General features: G+C 38.1%; 1 protein-coding gene across 1 annotated transcript in view; it reads right to left on the bottom strand.

Moving 5' to 3' along the window:
- Positions 1-24,503, bottom strand: part of TOGARAM1 (TOG array regulator of axonemal microtubules 1) — a 35,503-nt gene that overhangs the window by 1,799 nt on the left and 9,201 nt on the right. Inside the window, 21 exon segments of the mRNA XM_061462769.1 lie at positions 176-262; positions 1,030-1,249; positions 2,193-2,382; positions 3,109-3,209; positions 3,499-3,625; positions 4,642-4,800; positions 7,770-8,005; positions 8,358-8,463; positions 9,116-9,260; positions 9,700-9,825; positions 10,163-10,331; positions 11,495-11,658; positions 12,095-12,193; positions 14,098-14,253; positions 16,121-16,221; positions 18,195-18,424; positions 19,685-19,960; positions 20,656-20,773; positions 22,167-22,176; positions 22,801-22,935; positions 24,086-24,242. Of these exon segments, the coding sequence (XP_061318753.1) occupies positions 176-262; positions 1,030-1,249; positions 2,193-2,382; positions 3,109-3,209; positions 3,499-3,625; positions 4,642-4,800; positions 7,770-8,005; positions 8,358-8,463; positions 9,116-9,260; positions 9,700-9,825; positions 10,163-10,331; positions 11,495-11,658; positions 12,095-12,193; positions 14,098-14,253; positions 16,121-16,221; positions 18,195-18,424; positions 19,685-19,960; positions 20,656-20,773; positions 22,167-22,176; positions 22,801-22,935; positions 24,086-24,242 (3,112 nt within the window).

Here is a 24,503-nt window from a genome sequence, read left to right as displayed (position 1 = left end):
TCAGCAATAACTCCAGTTTGCATTGGAAGGGGGTGAAATTTGACAACCACTACATTGTTAATGCCCGCAATCTATTGTGACAGAAGGGAAAATGTATAACCATCACCATCCCACAATGAATTTGCCTAATAAGGATAGTACACAAACAAATATCCAAAGTAAAACATCACTTTACCAGCAAGCTTTTCTGTTATGTCTTGTTTGGCTTTTCCATTCAGAAACTGGGCTTTTGTGCAGAACGGCTGAAGGAGCAAGTAGTTGTCTAAATGCAGAGAACAAAACATGTTACAATTGGTAAACAGAAAATTAGTCTGGAAATAAACAGAATATTCAGAAACGTAAATAAGAACCTTACTTGTATCAACTTCAAAAATCACAGTGATAGATCTAAAGGCATAAAAGCATAAAAACATACTCTTTTAACAAGGCCTAACTCCTAGAATCTGGTAGAGCATAGCATATTCTTTTCCTGAAAACACTGAGATTCTGCTCCAAAGCTGAAACAATTGAGGAAGGAAAATGGTCATGGCATACACAAATCAGCAAGAATCTAGTTCTTTGACTTGTTGGAGATTAAACAGTGTGACAATGTTCTCGATAATGAAACACAGAATCACAAGAAATGGTTGAAGTGGGTGAAGGACCTCTGGAGATCATCTGGTCCAACCACCTGCTTAAGTGGAACCCTCTGCAGCTGGTTGCCCAGGACTGTGTCCAGGCAGCTTTTGAATATCTCCAAGGATGGAGACTCCACAGCCACCCTGGCCAACCTGCGCCAGTGCTCTGTCACCCTTACAGCCAAAACCATCTACTATGGGAAAAGAAAAAAAAAACAGCAAGCTGTATTGCTGTATTTCTGGATCAGCAAAATACTGAGATGACCTGTATGGTGTAGAAAGTGTGAGAATAAAGCCAGTGATTCATTACACAATGTAATGATTGGGTGGAAACTTGGAAAGAATGATTCTTTAAATCTAGAATTTAATACAATTAAAACTCTTTAAAATTAAGACGGAGTAAATTACTGACCTAGGTGTTGACACAGAGCCTGAATAACATTTTTGGCAGCTGCATAAATCCCTGGGTTTCTGGAGTTCAGGTTGTTGTCGACCATGGCGGGAATTAACATGTTGATCACAGGTGATAAATTGTCTTTCAGCAATGGAATTATCTGGTGCATCGTCTCCAAAGCAATCTGATTTACTTTGCCATTTATGTCATTTAAACAATACACGAAAGCATCAAAAATCTGAAAAAGCATGCAAACAGCATTCATCAGAATTAACAATTCATATTTGAGGTAGATACTACATTTCCTGCTTTACTGTTATACTTTGATTGTCCATCTTAGCAAAAGATGGCTCTGATATGCAAATACCTGAGATACTTTTTTGAGCAAGTAAAGCAACATTTGATATCTTTATACTCTGTATTATTCAACTGTGCCTCACCTCATCTGAATTTACATCATTCCTGTACAATGTAAAGAAGGCAAACTAGCCATCTGTAACTTTCAGTATGACTAGTATTTTCTGAAAGCAAGTATTTTTAGCAAGACACAGCTGTATTTAGTAGAAAGTATGTTTTAAAGATTTCAAAACCATTCACATTTAAGATACGGTGAAGTTCCACAAAAGTATTTCACAGTTTCACAGCAAAGATTCTATACTGTTAGAAGACAATCTTGGTTTTCCTTTCATTGTATCTATCTCTAGTTTACAACTCTTGGACCTCATCATAGTATTTTTCCCCTACAGAACCCTTTCCTATTACAAAGGATACTTACTGTAAGCTTTATCATAACAAAGACCTTTCCTCACATTCTCCTAGGCAAAGCAAGCAGGCAGAATTTGCAGCTGTGTTTCAGAGAGTTTTTCAGATCTTGATTAATCCTTGCTGTTCTTTCTGTAAGCTGTTCCAATATTTTGATATTTACTCAGCCATGGCATGAAAACTTGCCTGCAGTATTCCAGGAATAAAGAGTGCTTTCTCTAAGTGAAAATTTCCAGCTTCTTCATCCTATTTACTTCCTTTACTACCTTTGTAGCTTGCACAGCTCACCCTGGAGCATACCTCACCTACTCCTCACTATTTTCCTGTTAATCAGATGTTCTTATTGAATGAGTGAGCAAAGATTTTTATCAGAAAACAGCTTTAAAGACCCTTGAAATAAAATATTTTCATACAGTTACCTTCACAATGTTTGCAACAACAAAGCCTTGATTATTCTCTGCATCAAGTGACAGCTTCTTAATGCCACGTATCCGATCACGGAAGTCCTTTGCATTCAATAAACCTATAATGTCTTTAACATATTCGTCATTTTGTAGTAAATTACGAGGAGCTGTTTTTCTTACGACTTCATAGGGTTCTGTAGTCTTTCTGTTGGAAAGGAAGAAGTTAGTTAGTGAACACATAAGCACGCTGAAATAGGAGTTTAAACCTCAAAAATCTCATTGTTTTCAGTAAAAGAATATATTATCCTCTACCAGATTCTAGGAGTTACGGCTTGTTAAAGAATATATTTTTATGGTTTTATGCCTTTAAATCTGTCACTGTGTTTTCTGAATATATGATAAGGTTCTTATTTATGCTTTTGAATATTGTGTTTATTTCCAGACTGTTTCATTTTCTGTTTAACAATTTTAACGTTTTGTTCTCTGCATTTAGACAACTGAAAAGTGACCCAGTACCATCTAAAACCTTCAGCATCCCCAGTTAGGATCTAAATACCTGCTGTCCAGGAAAGTGCATGGATAATCTGCATTGTGGCTACCACTAAACATGTTTTTTCTATAGACTCTGAACAGCAATATCTTTAACTGATGATAACGGACCTACTATGAAATCCAAGTGGTTTGTCCACTGTGTATATATTTCATAGGCAGTCAATAGGCAAATTAACTTCAAAGTGCAAAAAGCTATTTTAATATTACCAATTACCCCATTTAAAAGAGCTTATCTGGGACATGTCAAGTTTTTCCATTTCCTGAAGGCACGTTTACTTTTCACAACCCTGTTGTGAATGCTTCTGTGCTCTCTGCTTGCAGTGAAGCTACTATCCTAGAGTGTAAGTTACTAGCAAGGTAAAACAGTTAAGATAATTACCTGTCAGTGATGTTGGTAGTACCTCTCAAATGTCCAATGCTACTAGTATTGGAATGTCCTATTTTTGCTGAAGGTGCATCTAATGGCAGCCCATCCAAACCCTGCACAGAGGAACAACTGTTAATTAACATAGCTGGTACAGTTCTGCCCTGCTAGAGAAAAAAAAAGCTATAAAAAGCAGCAAAGTGCATCTCGTCCAGTGTATCTGCAAGCAGTAAAAGCATGAAGAGGGCAGCTAACAAGCAGCACCTTGCCATGCTGCAGTCACTTGATTACCTGGCTTGCTCTGAATGCTCTGCCTTCCTTTACTGTAGGTTCATTGTCTACCCCTAACTACCACTAGTACACATTTACATTTCTCAGCTGTTAAACAAGAGCTTTTCCACATACCTTTTTACGTAGGTTGGTAACAGCTTTCCTAATATAAGGCAAATCCTTGGTCAACACATACGTCTCAATTGTTTTATCGAAATCAGGATGAGTCATCATACTGAAGAGCATCTTTCGACCATAATACCTGAAGGGCAACAGACCACAACATCTACAGCTGTAAACACGGATTTGCTTTGTATCTCTATTGATAATTATAGATGTGTAATTCCAAAATACTAAAGTACAGATAGACTGCTATCTATAGATATAGACACACATTTCATTCTCCCACAAAAAAACTGTGCTCAAGAATCACTATTTAATCAACAACTGAGCAAATTAATGAGATTTCAGATGTCTTTAAATATGATGGTCAAGCCTTATCAGTCAGACAGCATGGATCCTAGTGCAAACAATCCCTCTGTGTCTTGCATCTCATCTGTGCCCAACAGAGTATGTTCTTTGAGTCCCTGTACCATGTGTGCTTGCAGCCCAGAAAGCCAACCATGTGCTGGGGTGCATCACCAGCAGCATGGCCAGCAGGTCATGAGAAGGGATTCATCCCCTCTACTCCACTCTGGTGAGACACCACTTGCAGCACTGCATCCAGCACTAGGGCCCCCAACATAAGGAAGGCATGGACCTGTTAGAGCAAGACCAGAAGAGGCCAAGGAAGATGCTCTGAGGGCTGAAGCACCTCTCTTACGGAGACAGGCTGAGAGCTGGAGTTGTTCAGCCTGGAGAAGAGAAAGCTCTGGGGAGACCTTACAGCAGCTTCTAGTACCTAAAGTGACTGGTGAGAAAGCTGGAGAGGCACTTTTGACATGGGCATGTAGGGGTAGGACAAGGGAGAATGGCTTTAAATCGAAAGAGTGTGGATTTAGATTAGATGTTAGGAAGAAGCTCTTCACTGTGAGGGTGGTGAGGCACTGGCACAGGTTGCTCAGAGAAGCTGTGGGTGCCCCAGCCCCGGCAGTGTTCAAGGCCAGGTTTGACGCGTCTTGGAGCAACCTGGTTTAGTGGAAAGTGTCCCTGCCTGTGGCAGGGAGGTGGAACTACATAATCTTTAAGGTCCCTTCCAACCCAAACCATTCCATGATCCTGTGACTCTATGATTCAACCACCTGGAATGTGCTTATCTTAACTATTAAACTTACTAACCTTGTTTGTTGTGAACTATCCTGTGTAAACCTGACTATTGCAGGAAAAAGCTTATCAGCGACACGTTTGGTTCCAAACAGAATCCGGTCCTGGCCCATACGTTCTACAGTGTCTGAGAGGTGCTGAGCTGCACATCTTCTCACAGCTGAATTCAGGTGGCTAAAGAAAACACAGCTGCTTAGTAAAAACTCCTCACAGGAATCAAACAGCAATATTTATGTGCTCTACCAAATAGATTATACAAGTTTTCTTTTTTCATCTTTAGCATAATCTGCAAGTATTATACTGGTGAAATGCAGATCCTTATTCTGGTCATATAGAGATGTGGAGCACAGACAACTTTATTAAAAAGGGTAATCCGTTTGATTAAATTTCATTTCATTCACTTAAAATCTCAAACACCTATGCTGATGAAAATGAGAGAAAAGCTGGAATTATTTTTCAAACTTGTGTAGCAAACTGACCTTTCATATAAGTTTGCTATACCTACTGATCCCACATTTCAGGGTACACAATTCTGCAAATTCAAACTTTTCCAATTTTATTTTTGTCTTTGGATTAAAAACCCTACTTTGAGGTCAGTATCATTGCACAGTCAATGAGACATTTGTATGGTGCATCAGGAGATACAGTTTTGAAGGAGAGCTAAGGCACAGAATTGACTTCGAAGCCACATCAGTGGCTCCCAGCTTTTCAGTTTGACATGAATGTCCAGTGCTCTTCCTGAATAATTGTGTTCCCATTTCACCAAGATTTCATTTTCTCTGGTTCTACAGATTACCACAGCCTTACTGGATATAAAACTATCACTAGATTATACTGCACAAAGCAGCTTCAGTTTGCACAAAGACAACTAACTGGGTCTATTCCAACTGCAAATTGTGGCAGTTCAGAAGAGACCCCAGGATGCAAAATCTTTCCAGTAGTGTAGCAGCTCCCATGCTGAGCTCCCTGCTAATGCAGCCATCCTCTCAGCTGCTGCTGCGGTACCAAGTTTAAGACTAGCTTAAGACTAGTTTTGGCTCATGCTTAGTACTTGCAGTTATGTCTATATAGCAGCCACATGTCTCAGGAGAAGGGAAACGGTAACGGATTTAACTCCTGCTGCATGCACCAAATGGAAAACAAGAACCATGAGGTGCAAAGCGCTCACTCCACAGAAGCAAACAAGCCCCCGTTCCCCATGAATGCCTGCTGCTCACGCAGAATAGTTAGAAGTCTTTTTGCATCCATGTAAGACCTTAAAATTAAACTCAGTTCATACAGGTAAGAAACACGATTTTAAAATTTCTGAAATACAATCATTTTGAGAGTAGTCTCGGAATCATGCTCTTGATCAAGCACCCGTTCATAGATACGAGTTTATAGCAATAGTCCAGTATCTTTAGAGCAAAAATTGCCCAATTTAGAAAATATATCCTTTGTGTAATTGCAGTTGTGTCCAACAGAACCTTTCCACCTCATACTGAAGACACATAATTTTTCTCTCAAATTTCCACTTTGAAAGGTAATTCTCACATTCACTGTTACAGCCTCTAGAGGCAACAGCTCTGAATGTGCTGCATGGGCTTTGTTGCTCATACGGCTAGAGTACCATGAGGCCAATAGAAAAGCTATAACTCACAGTGCTAGTTAGGCCATCCATTGATAACACATTAAAAACATACTGTACTCCACAATTTATACACCGCTTTGACCGAAGTCTTCTTAGCTGTGAAGAATTTAATCCCCGCTTTAAATGCTGTATTTGGGCTCACTGCTCAGATAATTTTGATGCCTTAGATATATGAATTCACAAATTGGATGGGTCAAACCTTTATAAGTCTAGAAATTTTTTAAGGGTAGTTCAGTGTATTTGAATCTGCTACTAAAAATGGGGAGATCAGATGTAGCCAATTATGATCATAAGTATTGCTTGTCCAAGGACTTCTGAAGACAAGATGAAAGTACATGAACAGACCACTTTATATGTCTTCTGAACTAAAGCAGTGTGCAGTAACTGCCTGCTGCTCTTAAATTCACCAAAAAATCCAAACCAACCCTACATACAGGCATGATTGATAAATAATTTAAGTCCTGAGGCTGCTATTTGCCTCTCAGCAGTTTGAAGTTCAGGTAATTGCAGTATGGTTCCCACTGGCTTTCAGGAGACAGAATCAACATACCCCACAACAACCAGCTTCCCAGGAAACAAAATAGGAAACAAACTATTTTGAATCAAGGCTAAGTCTTAGATTTTCTGCACAGCTACAAATCTTAAGGATTGATTCATAATGTGGCATCTGAAATACTTAATGGAAGGGATGAGAACTATAGCCTATTAAATGTCATCTAACTGATGACAGAGAGATAAAAGATCAAGTACAAGTAGATATATATATATATCTAGCATGCTGGAATGCTTGATTAAGTGGATATATGAGGATATAAAAGAAAAAGAACAACATACTTTACAGGGAAAGTGAAAGAAAGGAAGTCAACTTCTACTACAGACTGAGGCAAGCTAGAGGTCAAAATCAAAGCATGCAATTGGAAACAGGGGCTTGTTGTGTTTCAGGTACTGAAGAAAATAATGGCCACCACCACTGTAAAGGAAATTAAAATGCAGACAAAAAGACTATTAACTAGTTAAGGGTAGAGAACAGGAAATCAACCAAGACAGCTGCAGCTAGAGAACTGTAAGTTATAAATCATCTTTCTGAATAAAACTTAGTGCTGAAAACTGAAAAGACAGTCATTTTTTTGCAGAGCAAATGCAAAAAGAGAATGCTATGTGAGCTTTACTAGCGTATGTATGTAGTAATGTATGTATGTAATGTATGTAATGTAGTGTATGAGCTTTACTAAAAGCAAATAAAATTACTTAAGTGTTGCAAAATTACAAAAAAATATAGCAAGCTCCAAAAATCAACAGCTAACTTTTAACATAATGTATAGAAGGAGAAGGTTGGGGGTCTACATTTTACTTCTACACCAACAAACACTGCTCTGGGTAGAAGTTTTGCAGAGCTGACTTATATATTGTCAAATTTCTGCCTATTCTATTTTTATTTTTCTTTTAAAAAGACTATATTAGGTAAACTTAACCTATTCACAAGTTATTTCTATATAAAGTCTATAAGAATTACCTTTGCCCTCCATCTATAAGAGAATAAAGTGCACGTGCTGGAGTCACATTATTAACCATAGCCTTCAGTGCTTCGTCTACCTCTTCCCTTATAAATGTGTTGGATTCACCAGCTTTGTGCAAAAGGACTTTTACTGTATAATCTAGTTCTTGATCCATGCTCTTTTTCAGGTAGGTGAACAAATCCCCTAAACAGACCACAGCAGTTCGGGAAACACCTGAGCGTAAATTCTTGACCTGCACACAGGAAAGACCCAAACAAACAATGAATAATGTTTATAAAATATACTTTAAAATAAATAAAACTTAATGTTTCCCTTTGTAATTTTTAACTAACATTAAAAGCAACTGAGAAATATATTTCTAACTTGATGCACAATGTGTGAGAATTAAAATACGTACACATGAAAAACATTATTGTTATCTAAATATTTTCAGTCTTTTAGCAAATCAGATCAAGTGTTGGTATCTGAAGTATGAGCTCCTTTGCTGAACACAAACTCATCCTTACCAGATTTCAGCTTATCTGAGAGCTATACAATACATACACCCACACAGTCAGTGAAATACTTTGATAGTAAAGTATAACCTCTTGAGCCACAGCCATGCTTGTTTCATGTAGATTTGCAGTCAGAGTAGTCGCATGGCAGGCAGACAAACGTCTAACAAAGTTCAGACCTTCAATTTTCTTCTCCCTATGTAAAAAAAAATAAATTCAAATGCAATTATGTAATACAATTTGCGATTTTTTTATAAAAATATTAAAACCTAGAATTCCAAGAAACAAAATGGCAAACAAATTAGATTGTAAAATTAAGCAATGGTATATAATGTACAAAATTCTTTCAACGCGAGTCTTTCTTTTAATGCAGTAGCAGGAGTATTTTAGCATACCAGTCTCTCAATTCTTTCCTATAGTTCTGTTCACAGCTTGCACTAGTGGCAATTAAAGCACTACTTTCCTTTCCTGAGTTGAAAAGGTAGCAGCACTGTAGCCCCATTTCACCAGTCAGAGCCCACTGAAGCCTTATATTCTACAGGAAGTGACAGGAAAATATTGATGGGGCCCCTCTCCGGATCAATGCTTAAACTTACATAGGTCCACAAGCCTCTGAAAGCTTATCTATCAAGCCTCAATTTACAATAGTCACAGTTTAATCTAGGTTTAGATTGAAAAAAAACTTTTTTTTTCTTTTTTTCTAATATATGACTTGCAATCCTCACTACTTTTTATGTTATGTCCTTTTTGCTGTTTTATTTTGGGGTTTTTGTTTGTTTATTTTTCAAGTTATCAAAATAAATGCCTTCTGTATTACATCCAGGTTGCAGACAGATGTTTACACCTACCAGTCATCATTAGCTAGAAGTGTTAAGGCTTCTGTCAGTGCCATTTCCGGCTTTGAAAAGGGACACAGTTGTGATTTGTCTGTTGCTTCTGTGACTGGTGACCTCTTGTCTTTATAGCGTCCTTGTGCCCTAAGAGAAATTCCATCTGCGAAATCATGAAGCATAAGAAATAATTAGCATAATCTGAAAAAACTAATTCATTCCAAGGAAGAAAATATAAGAAGTTTGAGATATAGACTGCTGCTACTAAGGGACCGGGTTTTCAAAAGGACAGCTTTCCCAGTAACAACCTTGATCACTCACTAGTTCATTCATATCAATGATTTTTTTTTCAAATAGTCACCACATTAAAGATCGCAAGCACAAATATAGTGGATTATTTAGTGCAAAACTAAATGCACATGTTGATGAATTCAAATCCTCTTCACCACCACCCCAAAATTACTAACCTTCTAGAGCACCTCAGGACCGTCTGTTGTACAAATAACTCATAATAAACCCAAGAGTATTTTGGAACTGCCCCACTCCACATGTCCAAATATTTTAATAGTATTTCGTTAACTTAAAATGTCCAGCCTTGCTACAATGTGGTAAGCTGTTTGTCTTCTTGAAGCTGGATGTCATTTTTAATGAAGGATTCAAAGCCACATTTTCTAATGACAAGGATGCATTTCTTCATGATGTTAATAAGTCCCCACAGAGATTTAACTCTAGAAAATAGTAGGAAAAGTCTGAACTACAACAACTAACCAGAAGAAACAAAAAACAAAACAAAAAAAACCCAGAAGTATTTCCAGTCCTAATTTGTCTTTTGAAATTTTTCTTAACTAGTCTTTCAAATATTTCCCATAAGCACTTTATTCTCCACCATTTGCTTTATAAGGCTGACAAGAAATTACTAAAGAGTAAACTACAGTGTAAAATTAATTCTAGTAATACCCTATTTACACTAAACAGTCAGGATTTTTTTGTAGTTATCACAGAATTTTCATGTCCATTTCAGCAGCATTGAAAAGTGTATTATTCAAGACAAACACTAATTCTCACTTTCTGCTGTCATTATCTCTGGTTCCTTTGGTTCAAGGTTTTCCCAAGGTTTCTGATCCTTTCCTTCAAGGTCTGTGACATCCTGATATTTTTTATGATTGTATTCTTTTTCTTTTCTTTTATTCCGCTTCGCCTTATCCTGGGCAGATTTTGACAAGGTAACTGTATTCTGCAAAAAATTAATTCACCATTATAATATGCGATATAATGCAAAAATTGCTCAATAACTTACCCAGTTCTTTATATTGTCTAAGGTATGCATGGAAAATTTTTATTGTCACCATTATTCTACAGAGCAAAAGGAAATTATTCACACAAATATTAAATCCAAGCCCCAAAAGTGCTGGATGAGTGCTTTTTGCACAGTAAATGGTCCTACAGGCAAAAAGAAGCAACATTCCAGGGTTAAACATTTAAGGGAAATAATCACTTACTCTAGAATATCTGAATAGTTAGAGAACTAAGGTCTATAAGAAAAGATCTTCTATTCCTTGGCAGCGTTGTGTAGTTTCCTGGAGTTTTAGCTAACAAATACTCAGGCTGGGCTAACTCACATTTAAGCACACATGGTTGTTGTGTTTAACAGTGGTCTTTTAGCAGTGTGATCTGATCCTGCTTTTTAATATGTTTAAGACTTCTGTGGTTCCTCATGAAAACTTAGTAACATTTAACACATTCTTCCATTTACTCGGTGGAATTTGATCCTTCCAAGTATTCATATCTTCAGCAGAAATCAGAAAACTAAGACGCTGTTTACCATTAACTTTTTAGTCATCTTAAAATATTATTTTAAATGCTTTCAGAAAGACTTCCGATTTAAATTTCAAATTTTCTGAAATTTGCATTGCACTTCATTCAGATAAAACCTGTTCCGCTTTATATCAGATGTAAACAGCATTTAATAAGGCAGCACCACTCCTCAGGAAGCCATATTATGGGACAGATATTCAGACACTGTTTAAAAAACTTATGAATGGAGCCAGATTAATGCGTCCATTGAAAAAAGAAAAAGACATGATCAAAACCAGCCAATTCCTCCTTCCACATTTCCATGTGCTGTGGGAGTCAAAGAGGACATTTCCAGCTTCATTATCTCCTGAAGCCCTTCTCCCAGAGGTGTCCAAGTTAGGTGGGAAGCTTCTGACACAACAATTTGCTGTTATATCCAAGTGGAACCAAAAAGAAAAAGCAGGGAGAAGCAGCTTGCTGGCTATAGGCTATTTTAATCAAACTCTTGTTTACCACAACATAGAGACTACATAACTGTATTGAGCTGTATTCACACACATAAAACCAGGAAGCAAGACAATAAAAAAGTTCTGAAATTCTTACTTCTTCATTTTCAATGTAGAAATGAGAAGCTCTGTCCTGCTGGATGCTTCTCCCACAGGTACCTGATGACTGCTCACTCATCTCATTCAAAGCCTGGTCATCTCCATTAGCTATACATGCTAGAGACTGTCTGTGCTCTTGTGCAGAAGGATCTTCAGAAACACCTGAAAGGCATATCATGTTGTGCCCTCACCAAAATAATAATTTTATTCAGCAGAACTTATTAAAGCTAAAGAAAACCAAAAGCAATTCAAGAAGATAAATCACTGCTATTATACTATTAGTGTCAATCTCCACCCGTAACTACTCTTATTTTATTCTACTGAGTAGAGTGAATGTATGTACATGAGGGCACACTGGACTGGAACTAAGACCTAATCATCATAACTTGCTGCTATTCTTTGTTGCTGGACTAGAACAGCATATCCAGTAACTGCAAAACTTTGAAGTGTAATTCTTTATATTTCCATTTAAACTGAAGATTGTTCACAATCTAAAATGTACAGAATCTATTTTTCCTTTTCCCACTCTATAAAGGTACATCTTCCCTCATTTTAACAACATTATGAGTTGTAGGAGATAATTTTGGTTTTGTAATACCTTTACCAGCAATTACAGCTGCATCTTCAGACGGGACACTTTGTGAGATGAAATCTAGATTGTTTGTCTGTGGAAAACTAGATGCTGGCTCCGCAAGACCTTAAAAAAAATAAATCACATAATATAAATAATGTAGTTTATGCTTTGGTACATGTTTTATTCTTCTAAAATGTTATACACTGACATCTGAAGTTATCGCTTTAATGAATCAGTATATTTGCAAGTTACTGAAGAGGAATTATTAAATATTTATATCCCCAAAACCATGGAAAGCATATATCAAACAAAATTGCTGCTAAAAGATCATAAAGAAAACCAATGTTTGCAAGAGGATTTTTAAGCCAACTTATTCCACCGAAAAAAAACAACCAACCAGAAGTTCCTAACTCACTTAGTGGATGGATAGCACTGTTTCTTACATGATTCAGCACAATTGAATCATAACAGAATTTGCAATATATTTTCTCCCAAGCAGCACTTAATGCTGTTTCCCATCTAAATTAGCAGTCCCTCAAATTGTCCACCAAAGTGGATGACATATATTATGTACTTCTATACTGGCTGCACTAGTTGCAAGTAAATATTACAGTTTGTGACAAAAGAAGGGCACAATTTACTTTTGCTATTTAATCTGGTTCATCTGAAATTTCTCAACAGAAAAGATGATTTAGCAGAACCTGATTACTTACTTTCTACCAGAATGTGCAGAAATGAAGTCAGGGGACTACTGAACCATCTCAGCTGAGAAGTATTCTGGTAAACTTAGATCCCACCATCTACATCTACAGCTGCTGCAAAATGCTCTTTACCAGGCAAGCTGCAGCATCTCAACAACTTGGGACTCTTGACAACTCTGTTACGCTTTACGCTCTCATCTCGGGCTTTAGTTTGCCAAAAATAATCCCAGGTAAGAGTCTGGCAGATAGCTCTTTACTTTACAAATTATCTGATTCCATAGTTTTAATTTTGGAGCTCTTTTCTATGCTTTATGAGAAGAAAGATAAGTCAAGAAGGGTTTCTCTTGAACGTGTTACTTTGTCCTCCCACAAACCTGATCAGAGGTGTCTGAATGTTCCAAGATTTAAAATCCAAGAAAGGTCAGAATTAGTCTTTCGGGATTTTCTTGAATATAAACTTGAAGCTTCATGAGCAATTCTGTCTTAGACCGTAACTGACATACAATGCTGGATCCCCTTTGGAACCTACACCCAGATCAGAACCTTCTGTCCTAATCTCAGCTTCAAGCCCAAAAACTTAAAAACTTAAAAACTTCAATTTCACAGCATTTTATGGGCATCACAGGATAAGCAGGTGGTGGTGTTCTGGTTTTGTTTTTTTTTTTTTTGTTTAGGATTTGCAGATCTGATTATAAAGTTTATTTCCATTGCTCAGCTCCACCATTCCTATAAAACAGACAAAACTGCCCATGTTTAATGTTGAAACAAGATATGAGAAAACAAAAAGTCTTACTGGGACAAAGATCTTCCTTATTCAATGTTTATTTAATTTTCTATTTGTCACTAAAACATAATTATTTGATATCTATTTTCACCACTTTTAGGGAGCTGTGAACAACAGACAGTGAAAACTATGCACTCCTTAAACTGACTTAGGTAGGGGACAGTAGCTCCTAGGATGCATTAAAAATGACATAGTTAAAAATGAAATGTTTAGTGTAATTGCTTAAGTTCCTTAATTTTACCAATGAACAGAGTAATTTGAAACCAAACATTTTTAAAGCTGTTCATTTATTCAGACTGAGATATATAACAACTTGGTCCTTTTTTTCATGCTATGTACTATCACTTGACTTATAATTTTAATTGGCAGTCTAATTTCAGTTAATGTCAGGAAAAAACCCAACTTGGCAGCATAAAGACTAGAAATGAGGAAACCACATTTGAAATGCATTTTCTATACAACTTGGTTTACAAAAGACTATATATAACCTCAGTTTTTGACATGAGAGCTTATGTGAACAGTGATATAGCAAACTCACAAACCCTTTGAATGCTTATAATTTCTTTGGTGTTCCATATTTTGACTTTGAAAAGTAGTATGTGACAATTCTTGCTTCTTGTCCTCATAATCTCCACATCTATTGACACAGTTCAAATGCTGGCCAACTGTTCTAACGTTATCACCAAATGCTGGACATGCTAAAGGAAAGAAATCAAATACTAAAAAAATTTAAAAATAAATTTAAATACTTTTTTCTTTGTACTACAGGATTTGCAAATAGTTACATTTTCAAACACCCTCAGACTGGTTTATGCATACAGTGTGAGCAGCTTTGCCTACACAAATCTGAGTATTTCAACAAAGAAGCATAACAGGTTCAAACTTAAACAGGGGAAGTTTAGATTGGATATAAGGAAGAAGTTCTTTACTGTAAGGGTGGTGAGGCACTGGAATGGGTTGCCAAGGGAAGTTGTGAATGCTCCATCCCTGGCGGTGTTCAAGGCCAGGTTGGACAGAGCCTTGGGTAGCATGGTTTAGCGTGAGGCATCCCTGCCCATGGCAGGGGGTTGGAACTTGATGATCTTAAGGTCCTTTCCAACCCCAACTATTCTATGATTCTAAAGGTGCTCAGGCTCTATTAATTTTTCACATGCAAAGCCTTTCATCTACAGAACGACCCAGGTTGAAAGTATAACTCAAACGCTGAAAAATGATTTTTTAGTTCAAAGTCTTTCAAATATGAACTACCAAATACTAAGTAATTCAGCATTAAAAGCCAAATAAAGTCATAAGTCAACTAAGTGAAAATAGTAAAATGCTAATTAGAAGAAATCTTTACATTCACATCCTGTAGAAGTCTTAACATTTTTATGTTACAATTATAAACAACAGAAACATCTTAGTTTTGGTGAAAGAAAAACCACCCACAAGACCAACAAACCAATAAAATAACAAACTCAAACACCACTAATTACTTCAGGAATCCTTTAATGGATCTTTATAATACCTAAAATGACCTAAGTTTTTTCATATATATGTCTTTTACTTCATGTTCCACAAATTCCATGGAACTAACCCTGCATTTAATTGAAGGGATTGATATGCATAACCAAGGTAGCAACCAGAGTGACGCAGGCATCTTCCTCGGGTGCTAGCAGAACACCAGACTGCAGTTTTACTTCCCATGGCTGCAGACGTGATGGTACTGGTATGTTTGCCACCACCTACCCATGCCCATCTGTCTTGAAGTTCTGCACTGGTGGCTGTCACTGTCACCACATCCTCTTGAGATAACGAGCCATACTGAAATCTTTTAAGATTCTTCTTGTGTTTTCTTCTTCAGCTGAGAACTTGGATCAGAGCAGGATTTTTTGTTCTGCTAGGGAATATTTTGCTTTGGGATACCCAAGATGGTGACACTCTTCCAGCAAGGAATGCTATGAATGGTGATGAAGGGACAGGAACTCATTGAACAAGTAAGAACAGACACATCACATGAACATTCTCCTACATAGAATCATAGAATAGTTAAGATTGGAAAGGACCTTGAGATCATCTAGTTCCAAACCCCCTGCCATGGACAGGGACACCTCACATTAAACCATATCACTCAAGGCTGGTGACCCAAGTCCCCCTTCAGATACTGGAAGGCTGCTATGAGGTCTCCATGAAGCCTTCTCTAGGCTGAACAGCCCCAACTTTCTCAGCCTGTCTTCATACAGGAGGTGCTCCAGTCCCCCGATCGTCCTCATGGCCCTTCTCTGGACTTGTTCCAACAGTTCCATGTCCTTTTTATGTTGAGGACACCAGAACTGCACACAATACTCCAAGTGAGGTCTCACGAGAGCAGAGTAGAGGGGCAGGATCACCTCCTTTGACCTGCTGGTCACGCTCCTTTTGATGCAGCCCAGGATACGGTTGGCTTTCTGGGCTGCGAGCGCACACTGAAGCCTGCTCATGTTAAGTTTCTCATTGACCAACACCCCCAAGTCCTTCTCTGCAGAAGGAAGCAAGTTACTTCACATCAGTGAAGCAAGGTATATATTGAAAGGTACAGTGCTATACCTCTGATGGTGTTACGTTCTGCCACATTAGGGTCTCTGTTTCTTGCAGAAAATGTTCTTGCAGTCTGTGGTTTTTTGCCAAGTAGTAGAAAATTGTCTGACCTGTTAAAATATAAAACAAATCTTTATAGGTACAATGCCACACACTCGTCAGAGGCCAGATAAAGAATACTATGTAGCAAAACCAACAGATTTCAGTTTCTCCTCCCCAATGTAGTTTATGGACAAATATTTCCAGTATGATTCCACAAATGTTCACTTGAGTAGAAAAAGAAATTTAACTCAGTAGAGATTATTTGATGAGCAGGTCCATTACAAAGAACACCATAAAGACAATCCTTGAGAGTAAACTTTACACTGGGATTAAATTTAGCACACACTCAAAAAACTAAGACTTGTTTGGCTGTTTCTATCTGGCAAAGAATGGCAAATGAGAGTGACCAAATCCATTAGCCTTTCACTTCTAGAAATGAGCTTGTTTCAGCTCAGTGTCTAGCAGACAGACATTCACCAGAAAAACGCTGTTATTTATCAGACAATCTTGATACTTCTTGTTTAAGATGATGTGATTGAACATTAAAGCTGACTGGAAAAGCCCTGCACTGTTGAATACTGTGCCTAACTACATAATAGTCACATGGAAACAGCAGCTCTTCCACTATCTGCTAGGACTGAAATACACAACTAGAAGACTTGCTTTTAAGATCCTGAGGAAAGCCCACGCTCCAGAAACATCACTAATACTAGTGCCAAGCTCCCATTTCTCATGGCAGTTTACCAGTAGATTAACTGATCCTTCTAACAGTAAATGCACAAAAAAAGCCTACATTATTGTTGCCAGATTTTGTCTTCTGGAATATATTTTGTCACTTTTACAAATTCAGTCTTACTGCCAGATGTCCCCTCTCTTCCTTGTTAGTTCAGAATTCCTCTGTCTGTGAATCCTGTAAAACTTTCAGTTTGTGTTTCACTGAATAATGGAAAAGGCATGTTGGTTAGAGTTATGTCCTTAGCCAAAACCCTGCCTGGAAGAACATTATACACAGAGGCTTATAGTCTTGGCTTTTTAGGTGTTCTAGCATTTTAATGTATTATTTTAAAAATTATTCTTAAAACTGTGATTCAGCAGTAATGCATATTGCTACATATATGTAGTAATACATATAAATTAGTTCTGAGATCAAAGAACTGTGCAAACCTTCTGTTTCTGAATCCTTCCAGTCTCTTCGTCTTAAAACCCTTTTGTTTGCATATTCTCTCTCTTCCTTCCTATTTTGTTAATACAGTTGTATGCCAGCAATAAAAAGATGCACTTAGTACACCAAAAAAAAACCCAGAAAAATATCTTCAGAGCAGAGCTACAAGCAGCTTTATCATGGGCTCCAAGAGCAGAAAAGGAGATTCTGTACTGCAAAATTTGAAAATTCTTCAAAACCTTTCTTATTTCATTAAAAAATAGTTTATACTGCTCATAACCAACTGGGTCATTGTTCTTTAAAGTCAGAGAGGATATGTCATCACACAATTTCTTTTTAGAAGAGTTCTGTGAAGGCATTTTAAATTAACAATAGTCTGTCAGGAATAAAATGGAAACAGTTCATGATTTGCAGTAATAAGAAACACATCTACACTGTCTTCCTCTTATGATAAAAAAACAACCCATTCTCTCTTCAATTTCCAGGCTATAATAAGCAAATTACATCCTTCCTTTTAACTCATTCTCCTTCTTACTCATTTGTTTAGGCTATGGGTCACATACCTTCTAAGGCAGACTAAAGTCTTAATAAAATATTCACTACTGCTGGCAGCACTTCACTGCACTGTGTTATTATGGCTGCACTGGGAAACTCTTGCAAATTAAAAGCAAGCACAAACTAGAATAACATAATTAAGCAGCTGCCATGTACAGCAGCATATCTGCAGATAGGAAAATAATTCACCTATAAAAATCAAGCTATTAAGCAAAGCAATCTTATATACAAACATATTACGGGTTTCACTCCCTTTAATATTTATCTAACACCAGCAGAGACTATGTGTTAGAATTTCAGAGTTAACACACGAGTTCAACTCACATTCTTCTTCTGTGGAGGACTCTGGACATGGGTGAAGTTAGAGACTCCTGGCTGTAAACACCGCTTTCGCTGTAGGCATCCACACTCGGGCAGGACGCATGGGAGGGGGAACCCACATACAGATCAAATTTAGGAGCAGAATTGGGACTTTCAAGATCTGAAATGTTGCTGCTTAGCACTGCCCTTTTCTTAGCTGCACTGTTTCGTAGAGATCTTAATGAATTCTTCATCTAAACAGGATTGAAAACAAAATGACAGGGTTTATTCAGTGCACCAAAAAAAAAAAAAAAAAGCTTCTGTAAACAGAAGAAAGTATGTTTCTGAGTGTTCAGTTCAATTCACAGGAGTGCACATGCCCCTGTTGGGCAATGTGACCGACCATTTACACAGGTCATGCAATATTATAACAATCTCTTTCATTGTTTTACTTCACAAGAGTAATTATCCTGCAAGTAAATGCAAATTCACAGTGACACTGTATCCTAGCTTCATTCTGCAAAACACAGGAAGAGATTCCTGAAGAAAGACAGGACCTGAGATTCAGACAATCTATGAACTGTGACAGAAATTAAGGATGTGTGGCATGGGAGCATGTGGGGAAGACCATAGCAAAATCCAGTCATGGTGATACCTATGCTTCTTATGTAATTGATGCTGTAATAGTTTAGACGTGTACTGATGTGGATGCTGGGGATACAGCTCCACCTCTCCACCATCCCTGAAACTAATCATAGGATCACAGACTGGTTTGGGTTGGAAAGGACCTTAAAACTCATCCAGTTCCATCGCCCCTGCCACAGGCAGGGACACTTCCACTAGACCAGGTTGCTCCAAGCCTTGTCCAACCTGGGCTTGAACACTGCCAGGGATCGGGCACCCACAGCTTCTCTGGGCAACCTGTGCCAGTGCCTCACCACCCTTACAGGAAAGCACTTCTTCCCCATATCTAATCTAAATCTTGTCCTGTCCCTACAGGTCCTTGTCAACTTTCTTGCTGGCCACTTCAGGCACTAGGAGCTGCTCTAAAGTCTCCCCAGATCTTTCTTTTCTCCAGGCTAAAGAAATCCAGCTCTCTCAGCCTGTCTCTATAGCAGAGGTGCTCCAGCTTTGTGGAGAGCATCTTCACGGCCTCATCTGGACTTGTTCCAACAGGTCCATGTCCTTCTTAGACTGGGGTCCCTGAAGTCACAATAGTGAGAACAGAAGCTGTATAAAGACCCACAGTTTTGCACTGGTACTACAGTAACTGAAAACATTATGACTTCAGCTCTGAGAAAAGCAAGGGAAATTGAGGTGTCTGGAACACAGGAAGTGTGCTTCCACATCAGTTTTTATTGCTTTATTTAGCATCTATCAGACACCCAATGGTATCTCATGGAAATCTGCTTACTGATGACAGTGTCACAAAACTTAAGTCAGAAACATTATTTTCTGGCTCTTGATTGGAAAAAAAGCCCTCCACAATTTATATGCTGTATATTTAAACTAACCTCTTCCTGGTCCACTTTCTCATCGTCCACATTTAACTCTGAAAGATCAGCTGCTGCAAGCTTCTCGTCTGCTTTATTCAGCCTCTTGTCCTTGCACTCTTCATTTCTCCACTTTGTCGAATTTAATTTAATCTTATCTGGCAGCAGGCGGGGAATGGGAGGGATGGGTTTTGTCCCATTCAGGCCCCTGCAGGGGGCTGGTTGCCTTACCAGGGGGGGTTTCAGCTGCAGAGGAACATGTTTCTCCTGCAAATTCTCCCCTGGAAGAGACACAAGCAGATGTCAGTCCTTTGTAGGGGTGGGCAGGATTACAGCACACACCAGAATAAACTTGATGTGTCATTTCTGTATTACACCAGAAAACACCCTTTACAATGAGATGAGCATTAAAAAAAATATACACAATTTAATTTACTACTATAAATACATTTCAACAACATCTTGTTTGGTACCTTCATACCTTTAAAAAGTAGTTAGCTTCCTTAATTAAGGAAAAAGAATAGTGCCCTGACAAACTGTCCTATAAGCAGCTGTAATGACAAAGTTACTCCAAAGAAGGAGGAAAAAAACCCAAACAGAATGCATATGGACAACCTATACAAAATCAGCAAGTGATGAGCACACAAGCTATTTTTAATCTAATATTAGATTGCCTTTAGTAAGTATTTGAAAGAAATCAGCTAAATTGGCAAAGCAACTGTAATCAAGTCAACTTAAAACTATTTCAGGTTAACCAAAATCTACACAAGGTCTTCAAAGACAGTAAATCAGACCATAAATATCAATCTCTACCACTAGCTCTCAGTATAAATTGGAATGAAATCAGCACAGATTCTACTTATTCGAGACACAGCTGTTTGTAAGCAGGTTTTAAAGAGCTCGTCTGAGTGTGGAGAATTCCATATTTGCATTTCCAAATACAAATAAAGAGGAAAGAAGGCCAAATGCAATGAGTAATATTCTTCTTGCACAGGTATTAGGATATTAGAAGTAACAGGTATTTCTATATTGGCATTAGGACCTTGGAAGGGCATTGTATTCTCTGCTTGATTGCAAAAACTTCTCTGGGTCTTGCTGGAAAAATTTAGGTTGGTATAACGTGAGCAAAGAAAAAGAAAATAGTATTTGTGGTAATTAGCCTCTTTGACAGGTCTTGTAATAAAAGAACACACCATCTTCACAGTCAAAAACTGAAGGTCAGCATTCTACCCACACAAACAAACAAATCAGGTAACTTTATTTTGCAAATTGCATTGTCCCCTAAAACATCAATTTCCTTTTTTGCACTTGATCAAATGAGTTTATGACTAAGCTGTTTCCCCAGTCACTTTTAAAGAGCTAGATTTTGAAAAACAAATTACGCAAGAGGACTGAACAGTTCTGTTGCTTGCTGCTCCATATCCCAAGGCTGCATCGCATAAAATTTGCAACCATCACTCTCAAAACTCAGTGATACAAGAGTAAAAATAAAGCACAAATGTTATAAATTCTACTTCCTTAAAAAAAAAAAAATCTGTAATTTTCTTTTTTCCAAAAACCAGTAGATCAACAATAGAAAGGTAAGTGTAGATGTGGAACAATACCATTTTAATTGTTTCCCATAAAAAGCAGACACATGTTCCCCCACATGCACTTAAGCTTTTAACCATGCAAGTGAAAATGAGGATAAGTTTTAACAAAGTTCCTGACGGCCTCTGGAAGGATCCTTGTATGCTGGGACACCTCAGCAGTCTTGTTGAGAGAACAGTGCTGCAAACAATTCCACTGGCACAACCAGAATAAGGGAAAAGCACAGCCTGGGAGTGAGAGCAAGTGACAATGTGAGTCGCACTCAGAGAGCCTGGTAGTCATCTGTGTCACTCCAAAGCAAATCATTCAACTGTGCTTTTAGTTACAGCACAAAAAAAAAAAAATAAAAAAAAAATATCTCTTTACGAATCAGATCGCTACAAGGTCTCTGTCTCCTGCTGCTTTCCAAAGCTACAGCATCCCAGTGTTCTCCAGGTATCCTGAGGCAGCAAAACTAAGCTAAGTCAGGTGTGGGTTGTACTACTGAAGAAAGGCTCAGTTAACAGTAATATCTGGCACAAAAAGTGTTTACAGAGAAATAAATCAGCAAATGTGTGCAAAGTACCTGACAGCCTTCTGAAGACCAAGGCTAGGAGAAGAGAACATTAACTACAGTTAGAGAGGCAAAACACATGGAAGAAATTTCTCCTTTCTTCCTGTAGGCAGAGAAAAACACAGCGTCTAGAGCCCATCAGTGGCTAGCAGCAAATGAAGTGCCTACATATCTTCCACCAAGGCTGTCAGCTCTACCCCTTGTACAATATATCTGGACCACTCCAAGCATCTTTGTCCATAGATTTGGTATCATTACCATCTATTCATAGACTCATAGAATCACAGTGTGGTTTGGATTGGAAAGGACCTTAAAGCACACCTAGTTTCAGACCTGTGCCATACGCAGGGATGCCTTCCACTAGAGCAGTCTCAATTCCCTAGTCTCACTTTTGTAGCTAGCAGCAAAACCCACCTAACACAGCAGCACCCTGGTTATGTGTCTAGTGAAAACCATAGAGAGATGACCACAAATTAAAAGAATTAAAAGCTCTGCATGCACCAACACAGTGTTTCTGCAGCACACTGAGCTCATTTTCCCGTACCTGCTGCGCTCAGCAGAAAGGAATACCCTGTGCCTCATCCTGCACAAGTTTCTGCTGAGACACCCTGCCTGCCCCCACACCTCAGACGGCACCAAAGAGGGTACATTAACCAGGGCAAGGCTCAGCCCTGACTCCTGCTGTTAAACAGCTGGGACAATCTGACCTATAACAGTATCAGAACTCTAAAAATCAATTCTTCAAAAAAAGTTCCAATTCTGTTGCAGTGCCACTTTCTGTACAGCACCCTGACATAGGCAGATACCAGAGGGGTGAGCTGCAAATTAAAACCACAAATGAAAAGTACTACACAGGAGGGAGGCACAATTTGTCTGAATAGGGATGGAACAATGTTTTTGCAATAGGTTGGTTTTTTTCCTTAAGGCAGCATAGAAATAGAGACTTTTCCAAAGCAACATGCACTGACTTATGATACGGTTAGAACTCATATACCTTTGTCTTGCTGACAGTTACTTAATCCTAAAAATTGTAGATCGGATTCTACACTACCACTCTTTCCACGTGTCTGTGTGTATCCAAGCGTTCCACATTTCCCTGATATTTGCGGCTGATGAGAGCCCACAGGACCTTTCAAAAGAAAAACACAAGTAACTAGATAAATATTTAATATATGGTACTCAATAAAAAATAGTCAATAATATTTAATAATGCATTAAGACTCTTTGCCTAACTTTCAGTGTAAAATACAACTATTTTAAAAGTACTTAATTCAAGATTTTCTAAGCAACCTCGTAACATTGTTCATAAGCACAAACTGGAAAAATGGCTGGCCATTCTTCCAGGACACTTTTCCAACTGAGAATTGCAGGGTCAAAAGAAAAATCCTGAACAATGCCCCCCCTTAAGACAACACCTTAAAACCCCAAAACACAAAGAGTTTCTTTAGACTTCACTCACAGCGTAACAGTGAACAAACTTGGCATGCCACACATGTCCATGCCCCTCAGAAAAAACTTAGAATACAACCTCCTGCCAAGTGAAGAGAGTAAGTCAGGCCCGGTCTTGCCCAGTCCTTTCACATGTCTTTTGGCCATTAAAATACAAATCACTGAGCCCATGCTTCTAGTGTAAATGAAGTGGAACACTATACTGACAATCTTCTACAGACCTGTTTTTTAAAACCATGATATTTTCCTTTAAAACAATCTTTAGAGCTCACTCTAAAAATTCTGGGTCTCCTTTTAATTTACGTCTTTATCTGCAATTCATATTGTATTTTACAGTGTGAAAGAACGTTGGCTGCACTACTCTGTTGCTGACCTATACGGTACTTCTTTTTCCTAATTTTGCAAATGCTGCAGCAAGTTCAGGCCTTTTGTAGTTAGAGAGGCAAAAAACAAGGAAGGCCTTTTGTTCCCCTAACCACACTATTTCTTTTTGTACTTGACATCTGCAAAAACCCTGATCTATAAACTCTTTTGGATCTATCTAAACTAGTGGAAATCTGTGTGTGTACAGCAGGACTGGAAGAGAACAGTCTAATTTTTGAGATGGCATACACTTCTCCAGGAGCACAGATGAAACCACTGCTGCTTGCTTCATCTGGAGGCATAGCCCTGTGCATGGTACTCAACTCTTCATAGTAAATGAAAATAAATAACAAAACAAATAATAAACAAATGATAAATCATGCTTATGAAGCTACAAAGCTTTAGAAGCTTCTTCTAAATCTGTTTTGCAAATGGCAGATCGAACACATTTCTGTGTTAATACTTACCAGCACAGACAGAAGAATGCTCCGAGTTAAAATCTATCCTATTCTGAATGAAATTCCCTGAAGTTCTCTTTCTACTAAAATGTAACTCAGCACTGACTGGTACTCCTTGAGGGGGCCTTAACTCTGGAAAATGAAGTAAATCACTGGATGTAGGGAACTGTAGGAAAAAGGAAAATAATAATAAAAAAAAAAAGCATTCATGTGTGTGAAATGAATGTAGAAACCTTTTCTGTACGAGCAGCAGATTGACCCACATAACTTTGTCATTGAGACCCCACCACAGCCCAGACCAGTCTCTCTTTATAATAAAGCTACACAAACCACTGTCAATATGTGTAGGGAGACAGAATTAATGGAAAATAAAGGGGTTTCCTCCCTATAATTTAGACAATGAAAAGCAAGAAAGTGTGCACATGAG

The sequence above is a fragment of the Pezoporus flaviventris genome, unplaced genomic scaffold, assembly GCF_033815535.1.
Source record: "Pezoporus flaviventris isolate CSIRO_AGI_PZ_B2104156 unplaced genomic scaffold, CSIRO_AGI_Pfla_v1 ptg000035l, whole genome shotgun sequence".
NCBI classification, from domain to species: domain Eukaryota; kingdom Metazoa; phylum Chordata; class Aves; order Psittaciformes; family Psittacidae; genus Pezoporus; species Pezoporus flaviventris.
Note: the sequence above shows the minus strand (reverse complement) of the source record. Positions and strands in the feature narration are given on the sequence as shown.